This window comes from Ptychodera flava, chromosome 16 (assembly GCF_041260155.1).
Source record: "Ptychodera flava strain L36383 chromosome 16, AS_Pfla_20210202, whole genome shotgun sequence".
NCBI lineage: Eukaryota > Metazoa > Hemichordata > Enteropneusta > Ptychoderidae > Ptychodera > Ptychodera flava.
The window spans coordinates 19,972,411-19,982,878 of NC_091943.1; the positions used below are offsets into that span (position 1 = coordinate 19,972,411).

At 37.5% G+C, this 10,468-nt stretch overlaps 1 protein-coding gene across 1 annotated transcript; it reads right to left on the reverse strand.

Annotated features, from left to right (window-relative positions):
• Window positions 1-567: 567 nt before the first annotated feature.
• Window positions 568-10,468, reverse strand: LOC139114234 (TNF receptor-associated factor 2-like). Its single transcript, XM_070675810.1, has 7 exons — window positions 10,071-10,468; window positions 8,773-8,851; window positions 7,692-7,790; window positions 5,210-5,371; window positions 4,730-4,801; window positions 4,082-4,168; window positions 568-2,848 (listed from the first exon to the last, which is right to left on the reverse strand). Exons 1-7 carry the CDS (start codon window positions 10,217-10,219, stop codon window positions 1,958-1,960), a joined length of 1,539 nt encoding a protein of 512 aa, XP_070531911.1. The 5' UTR covers window positions 10,220-10,468; the 3' UTR covers window positions 568-1,957.

Sequence of the window (10,468 nt, forward strand, 5' to 3'; positions counted from 1 at the left end):
CTTGGTGAAGGAATGGGTTTGTCAGCAATTTTCCCCTTCACTGTGACAGCATTTTTTTCTATTGTCATCCTGCATCAAATTTTCTTTTTCATAGGTAAAAGCAATCAGATTTTTCTTCTCTGTAACCATTTTAATTCTACATACAGGTCACATGTTCAAATTTGTACCTATAAATAACTCGTAGTGAACTCAGTTAGAAGCAATTAAACAGGAATTTACGATACGTAATTCTGCCATTTTAATTTTATATATAAGAGATCACTGGTGAAAAATCCATTCAGAGCTGACTGATCCAGCGAGTGATGCACTCTTGATCCTTCTGAGTTCCTTTCCTTCAAGCAGTCATAATATAGTACAAGAGCCTAGAAGAAAATATTTTGAATGTGTAAATTGATCAATTCCAATATATTACAGCATCTGGTACAAACTACTGCCATAAAGTTCTCAGTAGATTGACGGTGACTGTAGTGTACTGTAATAGTGTCACATCTTGTCCTTTACGGTCTAAGAATTGAGGTGCCGGTCTGGGATCGTAATGCTTTCAGTAACTGAAGCTGACACACCAAGTTGTAGGCTGCAAACACCACTTTAGATCTTTATTTACTGAACGGCAACGCTAAAGGCTGAACTTCTGAATCTCAAACTCTTCGCTGCTCTTCCCTACTCCAAAAGTGTATGCACAACGTTACTACAATCGTTTCAAAATCTACATAGTACATATATAATGAATGAATTTTATGAATGACTTAGCATACAGCTTTAATTAAATACGGACACATCGAAAATATAAAATACAGAAAATATTGTCAAAACAGGATGATATGATCTATATCTTGAAGCTGAGTTGACATCAAGCTCCGGTCATTTGTAATAACTTGAGCATCTGTTAGAATAATATATCACTTCACGCAAGACAGACGGATGCTTCAAGAGTGGAAGTATAAAGAGGATCGTTACTATCTACTGTCGGTCAAGTCGATTACTATAGGTCAACTCTAAATATTATAAATCAGGAGGAGGGGACGTGGAATGAGTTGCAATTGAGCAGTAGACTATTGTAATAGAAATGGAGTGATGGTGCGGTTGTCAAACTTCCACTTGTTTAGCCTCCAGAGAATATGTGAGAACTAGATTTCCCGGTTTGCTGATTTCAGCACATTGGAGATAAATTGTTTCTCTATTTCAGTCTATTGGCACAATTTGTTTCTTCGGCCATGTCAAGATCTTTTTTGCCTCCTAAACCTGCTACAAATGACACATTATACGTTTTTTGCTACCATTGTTATTCAATAATTGTGCATTGCGCCATTTATAACCTCAGTAATCAACGCTTTAAGTTTCAAAAGCAACATGAAAAACGCCAAAAATTTACAAATGCATACTCATTGAAAATGTAACATTAAAGTTACTTATCAATTCTTGGCTGTTTGCGTAAAGTTACGTGCTACAGAATAACCACGAACACGTTCATGTAGCATTACAAGAACTATAATTTTGGGATGAAATTGCTCGATGATAAAATGTGAAAGAAATTAAAGATAAACGTTAATTCTTCTTAATATTTAGTGATGTGATTTCGTCACCAAATCACATTTTATAAGCATTTAATTTAAATGATTATGATTTTTAACTGATGTAATAATCTAAAACAGTACTAGTTCGTACTGTATTATTTGTACAAAAATATTGAATGTAGTTTCATACTTAGGAAGTGCCTGCACTTTAATGTTGAAACGATGTTTTCAGCAGCAGATTGTACTTTCCACTAGATTCCATTTGCTGCACGTTTTGGCCTTGATCTTGCAATTATACCGAAACGCTATAATTACATATTTATAAATCGCTAGTATCAACTATAATTCGGAGAAATGCAACATCGTCCTTTACATAGGCATTATCGCCGCCATCAAGTAGGTTAAGCGGTAGAAAGAGAGGACAGCCAGACGCGATATTTAGATCACTGGTCGGGCGCTTGAAAGAGCTGGAATTTGGATCTGGCCGAAATGCATCGATCATATGCTCCTTGTTGTTCTGGTCGATCCACATAAACGTAACTTTCTGCCTGAATGGCCATCTTAAGATGGCGTCGTACTCTCCCTTCATGATGACGAAGAAAAGTGAAATGTGGTTTCCTTTCCCATACCATCACCGTTGAGATATACCCTGGCGCACATCTTGTACCCAAATCGACTTGTGAAGAAGTACGGTGAGTATAGCGATAACGTATACGGCCTGATATAGCATCTCGTCTCTTCCTTGCGAAGTCGGTTATTTTCCACGTTAGGACCCCGTCATAGCTTGCCATTTCTAAGGACTGTATGCGAAGATCATGTTCGGCGAGCGTAACGTCTTTCAGTGCCATCACCTTATCTTGTGCCTTGAGTTTGTTCATCATTGCTTCGAGACGTTCTTTAAACCGTTTGTCTTCTTCCATCGCTGCCCGTATGGCTGCTGCCAATCTTTCTACCTCTCTGCTCAAGACAGCGACCACGCCCTCGGAATTTGTCGCCCTTGTTTCTAGAACATCGATTTTGTTTTTTATCTCCACTGCTATGTTTTTAGTTTTCTCCAGCTGACGCTGCACGCTTTCCGAATCTTCCAGCGCCGGAGAATGGGTCGCTCTCTCGTTCACTTTCTTCAAATCATTCTCAAGGTCTTTTACGCGAGCTTGTAGAATTTCGACTGAGTTCTGATGTTGTGTAACAAGCGCGGTCGTTTTGTTGATATGTCGAGTATTTCTTTTGTAACTCTCAGAAAATGACTTTACTTTGATCGTCTCGGTTAAAAGTAATTGCATGTGCACTTCCACTGCTCCATCACCGTGTTCTGCCTCTTTGCCACGCTCAACCTGACAAAATAATTTAGATCAAATTGGTTGATTTTAATGACAAAAGCAACGGGATTCAAGGACAAAGTAAGTAATGATCCCTGTTACCCTGTAATCCCGGTTCGTAAAGCCTGCGTAAAACGATTGCTGTCATGGAAACCGGACGCTTAAGCTCTTGCACAATTACTGGTTGATGATCTTATTATAGTTAAATACCGAGTCCTGGAGACATATTGAATAACGAATTTCATTTTCCCATTATAAGAATTTAATCGCAATTCATCAAACACACATGACTATGGACATAGTTATAACAGGAAACCTAAACTTGCTCAATAATATCATCAGTTGGCAAAGTACATGTATCTTTGTTAAGATAGTACACACATCAAACTGAAACAAATCACACCATCCAAGTCCTAAGTCTTTCGAAATTAAAAATAGATAACAAGGGTCACCTTGCAAACTTTGACACCGAAGAAACAATTTACCAAATAATTTCCGAACATTGAAATTTCAAAATGGCCACCATCCTAATGTTATGGGCAAATTTTAATTTTCAAAACACTAAGTTGAGGAAAAAATTACTCACTCCATGACCTTCAAAATGAGCCTCTGTAAATGGTAGACCAAAGAATATTTTAAAGTTCGAAAGTCTGAATATCTATCCGCTCCCTTAATTGGTAAGTTAAAGCCATTGAGTGTTACGCTTCTTGTCGTTATAATACATTACAAAGTCTAATTAGGGTAAACAAAGTGACTTTATAGGGACACTAGCTCCTAGGGCACGTTTTCTGAAAAGGAACATTTCCGACTCTGTCTCTTGCAGTGAAGAAAAAAATTAATTGATTTTGTAAAGACCTATTGACTCTCCCCGGACTGTATTAAATGAACTTAATGATGATGCATTATGAAATATAGATAAAATGAAATATGTAAACCTGACTTGATCACTGTCAATTTTAGCAACAAAGAGTAGTATTGTATGACTTGTGTGGTTGTGCAGTAGTTGTTACTCGGCTAGACTGAAAGATTCCGTCGCGTGCGGGCGCTCCGGCGCACTGCGACCTACGACCCTTTATCTGGTAAAGGGTCGTAGGTCGCAGTGCGCCGGAGCGCCCGCACGCGACGGAATCTTTCAGTCTATTACTCGGCTTGACTGTCTGGTAGGAATCTCGGTTTCCTGGTAACCTACTTAGTAGTAAGTTACCAAAGGAAGAGTACTGATCTCAGCTATTTTGCATCAATACATACCGTTTCATTACAGCCAATTTTATGAAACTTGCACCATTCTCGATCTCTTGCGCAGTTTCCTCTCGAAGGATCTGTGTGTTCTTTCAACTGATACGTGAGACATAAGAGATAATATATTTAAATATCGCTGACGTTAGTGACGATAATTGTTTACGAACAGTGTCATCTATAAGAAGACAATAATGGATTGAAAAGTCAAATCTCACATGCCATGAACAAAGGTCACAAGGTCACAAGACCACATGTCTTTACATTTTTACTATTGCAAGATTAATGCTTTACGTATGAAATATGCGTTACACTGCAGTTACCATCTTAAGAATTCTCAAAAGGGACATGATAGAAAACGACACGACTTAAGAGTTATCAGGCTGGAAGAGAGATTGAGACACAATAGTACAAGGAGGTCAGACAGAAAGACAGCCAACGTCACCAAGAGATACTGAGAAAGGCAAGGTAAACCTGTCAGAGAAGTTGGGGAAAGTGTGACGCTAAAAAGTGGTGATGAAGTTACTGAGGAGAGTGGGAACGATAAATTTACAAGTTGATGACTAACTTTCAACAGACGAAAAATAGTTTTGACACCATACATTAAAAATATGCAGAACGAAAAACTTACAAGGTAGAAAATCTTCAAACTTGACTCACCTTATCTCTTGGGAATTGTTTCGAACAGAATCTGCAAGTGACGGGAAACTTGGCGCAATCTCGTTCATGAATCTTAAAAGAAGCAGTCAGGAGGCGAAATCAGTGCATTAGCGACTCACATTAACTACCTATCAATCCAATGATACGTTAAAATACAAGACAGTGTTTAGCTAGAACAGATAAATAAACTGAAAGATCCTTCGCTCGAGGGCGCTCTCTTTGCACCCCTACCCCTCTCCGAGACTTGCAACAAGAACAATCGTGAAGTGAATCCAAACTTTATTACTGTACTTCCTCTGTATAGTTTACCTTTCGAAATTTGGTGGAAGATTTTCTTATGAATATGCTACATGCCTACAAGCAAATTAACACATTAAGCAAATGAACAGGTTAGACAGAAAGTGAAGAAGAAAGATATGGGAAAACGAAGTACATGCTGTTTCGTTGTCAACAACAGCAAAAAATTGAAGTCGAACATACCTTAATTCCTTTAAAAATTAACAGCACACTGCAGTGTTCACAATTTATCAGTCTCATAACACAATCTATCTGTATATGTCGTTTAAGATCTCGTCTTTTTACTCGCTGTTTGCAACCACTGGAACATACCACCTCTGCGTATTCACACTCTAGTTCATGATTCTACAGGTGAAACAACATGGAGGAAATGCCGATATTTTGAGGTAAATAACGTAAGTTTTATTACTCATGCATATAATTTAAGACGTTATGGACGGAAACCCTTGTGTACTCTTACCCTAGTCATGATAACTCCCTGTGATATCTGCATTTTCATGTGCAACGCTGTCTTTGTTCACCATTATCGGAACTTTTGCCTTAGTAAGGTCAAATAATGCAATAACACGATTGGAACTAATTTGGGATAGTTGGATCTCTATATTTTTCAAATTTCTCAAAAGTGTTATGTGACCTTTAGCCGAATTTTCCGATATTACATATTACTCATATCAACAAGTGTGTAACTTAAAAAGAAAAGCAGATTAGGTAACATTTGCAGATTAAATCGACATTACTTCATCATCCAATTTTCCCAAAATAGTTCCAATCGTGTTCAATAAAGATTATGATAAAACAAACAGCATAAATAGACAAGGTCTTGGGACAATGATGAGAATAAACTCAGTTTTGTTACAATTTATAATATAGAATAGTTTCAATGCCACCTCTAGGCGATGGCGTTAGAAGGCAAGTCATCACACACTGACGATGGAGATTAATTAATTTGAAAGTGTCTTGTGCCCTCAACGGTATAGCCTATACAGGAACCGATAGATCCCGAGCGAGCATACACTTTACTTTTCGAAACTTGCGATAACTTACATATGAAAACTATCTTGTCTTGTTTAAATTTGTACTAAAGCAGCATAATTTTCTCTGATTGTTATGTTCCCGTTTGTGTTCTCGGCGTTTTTTTATGAGATTTGTATCTAGGCAGATGACACACACTCACTAGTCCTTCGTACTTTATGCTTCTCTCGTAAATCACAGACAAATAGTCTGTGCGTAAATTTAATACATACAGTAAACCCTCGCTCTAACGACCATGCTTGGGGACAGACAAAACGTTCGTTAAAGTGAGGTCTTCTTTGAAATGAGGGAATTTGAATCCAGACTGGCCTGCCCGGGGGACACATTGCACACACGTTATAACTGATAATTCGTACTACTGGTGGTCGGTAGAGCGAGGGATTATACTGTACTCTGCTTTTACTGCATCAAAATGGCCGCCGACATGTAGCTATAAAATTTAGTTATTACCAGACCCCTTCGCTGTTTCAATGGAAATACCAAATATAACGATAATCGACACACGGTCGGATGTTTTATTGAATGTCATTTTTACTTAGGATGGCTAAAAAATAGAATGCATTCTAAGACTTAAACAGAAACGAACACTTCATTAGCAGCACTTGCGTCATATTGGCATATCATTGTGGTCTGATGTGGCATGACTGACATGGTCGATTGCGTAAAGTGGCGTCTTGTCGACCGTGAAATGTTACGGTTCTCATGTCAAGATACAAAAAAGTCTGAAGTATCGATTTGACAATTCAAGACAGCATCGCCGCGCGTGATCACTGAGGTCATACAAAAATAATTGTAATGATTGTAAATGGGATCTTTGACAGGATATTGAAGCAAGACATACAGCGGCGATTGCAGGAATGATTGGTTTATTTCATAATATATAGGGTAGAACTTCGGAAATGATTTATAAAGATACATATTATAATCAGAAAACTGGGTATATTTTTTTGTGAGTTCTGAGGGTAGTACACAATACTGCCATTACAGGACACCAGCCTGGCACCACACCAATAGCAGAACGCTGAATTATTGTAAAATTGCCGAACATTTGCGAAAAATTGTGAAACCAGATGACATTTGTTTCGTTTCGTTTCAAATGGAGCTTTTGATGTCTATGTACTTTCAATGACATCGACGTTCATGACTGAATGGCTCATCAGACTCTGGGAAACCTCGAAGCTTTCAGAGAGTAAATTCCTAAAAAACTAGCTACTATTTAACCGCCCTTCGATGCAAACCACATACGGGCTCAATGTGCATCACACTTACTTGCCACAAACAATTCAATTTCATGTTTACATGTAGTCGAGGGAAAATTGATAAAATTTCCTGATGGCATGTCTTTGTCACACGGTGTTATTCTTTAGTATCGCATGAATTGATACAAGGTGCAGAGAAAATGCAGAGAATAGGTAAAGTCATATAGATTAAGAATAGATATCTCTTGAGTCTCTTTCAATTCGGGGCTGTGTGTAAATTTTGTCTGATGACAAGAGAAGTAGATTGTAGTTGTGACAGTACAAGAAAGTGAAATTCGATCAGGACTCATACCGGGACTGAATATCAATATTTCATAAATAATCATCCCAACAAATCTAATTTAATTATTTCAAATGAAGAAAGATGTCAATACCATGTACTTTTCGAATATTCCGGACCAATCACATCCATCATTAGTACATTTAGTTAGAAGACTCTTCATCTCACGTTTGATGGCAAAATCTTGATAAACCTGAAGTTAAAAATAAAATAAAAAGAAATGTGTAAACATAACAGTCGAACAATAAAAGGTAAAAAGCCAAGCCTGCCTGATTAATCCGTGAATTATCTGCACCTTTTAAATGTTAATTAGAAAGAAATGTACTATGACAGTTATGCCACGAAACTTGTGAGAGATCATGTATTAATGGAATATATACACAGAGAAAGAGATGTAGATGCATTGCAAGGGGCCATCATGAAGTCTTGTCGCTATGAATACTATGAATATCGCTGGAAAACCCACTTGCACTCTTGTTGTCCTAACGATATTTTATAACTCAGGCAAAGCAAAATAAGAGTAATGTTCCACACAGAAAGACCCGAAATAATTATCTAACCGTTTTTTGCTACATTCTTAGATTACTTACCAATGTCTTCGGGGACAGATATTCGTTCTCTGAAATTTTTACAATTTGTTTTGGATCTACCACTTGTGGTGGCTCATTTAAAATATCTTGGAGTAAGAAAAATTTTCACCGTCTTTGTTTTTCTGAAATGGAATTTGTTCCCCGAGAGTTAACACCGGAATGGGGGCAGTTTTGAATTACTAAAATCGGTAAAATTGAAGGTAAGTTATGTCAGACTCTAGTATTCTTGATTTTCGTAAAAGGGTGTTTAAAGTTTCAATGAGGAAAATTTTAGCAAAAATTAAGCAAAAGCTAGTCTTCCAAATTTCGAGGTGCGAACTACCGTGCATGTCTATGCTACAGAGAGGGAAAACAGGTGAAAAATAACGCTGACGGCATCCCCTACATTGGATGTTCGCTGCAACATTCTTTCGTACGAAGTACCTCCATATCAATATGGATTTCAGGTGGGAGGGTCCCTAATGGAAGAAAAGTTTTGCGCATTTGATCACTTGCAGAAAAATGTTAACTTAAAAGAAGTAAGTAGTCATCCTTCCAAATGAAAAATGGAGTCGAATTAGCAATGTCTCAAACATTCAAACTCACCGTATCAGTTCGAATAACCATGTATTCTGCCTGTGGGTCGTCTTTAGAACATTCTGGACAGTAACCACTGCCTGTTGCCCTACGAAAATAGTCGAGCCTTGTACTTAGATGGAATGGCAAATATTGCAAGATGGTCACACAAATACATACATACATACATACATACATACATACATACATACATACATACATACATACATACATACATACATACATACATACATACATACATACATACATACATACATACATACATACATACATACATACATACATACATACATACATACATACATACATACATACATACATACATACATACATACACACATACATACATACATACATACATACATACATACATACATACATACATACATACATACATACATACATACATACATACATACATACATACATACATACATACATACATGCATACATACATACATACATACATACATGCATGCATGCATGTATGTATGTATGTATGTATGTATGTATGTATGTATGTATGTATGTATGTATGTATGTATGTATGTATGTATGTATGTATGTATGTATGTATGTACGTAGTACTTACATGTATGTATGTATGTAGATACATACATACGTACGTGCGTTCGTGCGTGCGTGCGTGCGTGCGTGCATGCATGCATGCATGCAGGCAGGCAGGCATACATGCATGCATGCATGCATACAGGCACGCACGCACGCACGCACGTAGACAGGCACATACGTCCGTCCATCCATCCAACCAACCATCCATCCATATATCTATTCATCCCTCCATCCATCCATCCGTTCAAACATCCATCCATACATGTATGCGCATGCATGCATCCACCAATCCATCCACGCATCTCAAGCAATGAAGAATCGATATGGCGATTACTATGAGTTAATACCAGTATAAGTTTCTCAATAGTCCATGTTATGTCTTTCTGGTCAGATCGCTTGTAAAGTTTGACCTTCTAACAATGAATTTTGCTTCCTTTTTCAGGTTTGACAATTTAAGCTTACGTATACGGCATTTTTGTTGAGTTTAATGCATTTTCACTTTATGAAAAGGATGCTCAAACTTAACCATGACATTCATTACATCGATAAAGATAAGCAAATGAAAGCGAAATATACCCCTCCGTTTGCAAGTAGGTTGCCCCTTTCAATTCTGAAAATTACTACTTTGTCGGGGAATCTACGCGTTCGTTATGACCGAATATATTATTACTGTGAAGATGATAATCTACCCTTTTTATGAGCAGAACAATCAAAAGAGAAACGAAAGGGCTATATACCTCAGAAGTTCTTCAACGCAGCTGACACAAAATCTATGTCCGCAAAAGTTTTGTTGAGGATCTCTCAAAATAAACTTGCAGTTTATACAAGTATACTTCTCTGCTTCATCTTTTCGTCGTATCAATGACAGTGTAGAATAGCCAGTCATAGTACGATTATTTGCAAGTCAAACTTGATAAGGTGTGTCGTTGTATTATCCGTTTGCTGTGTTTGTCAGCTTGGTTATTATGCTTCCAGTGAAGTTCTTGTGCTACTTATCCCTCTGGATTCTTCAGAGTAATGAAAAGATGACAGCAGTGTCGAGTTAGAGAAACAGGGTTCAGCGCCTTGATAAGTTTGATTTGTATTAGCTGACAAACATTGGCTCTCACACAGTCAATAATTGCTGCAACTTAGT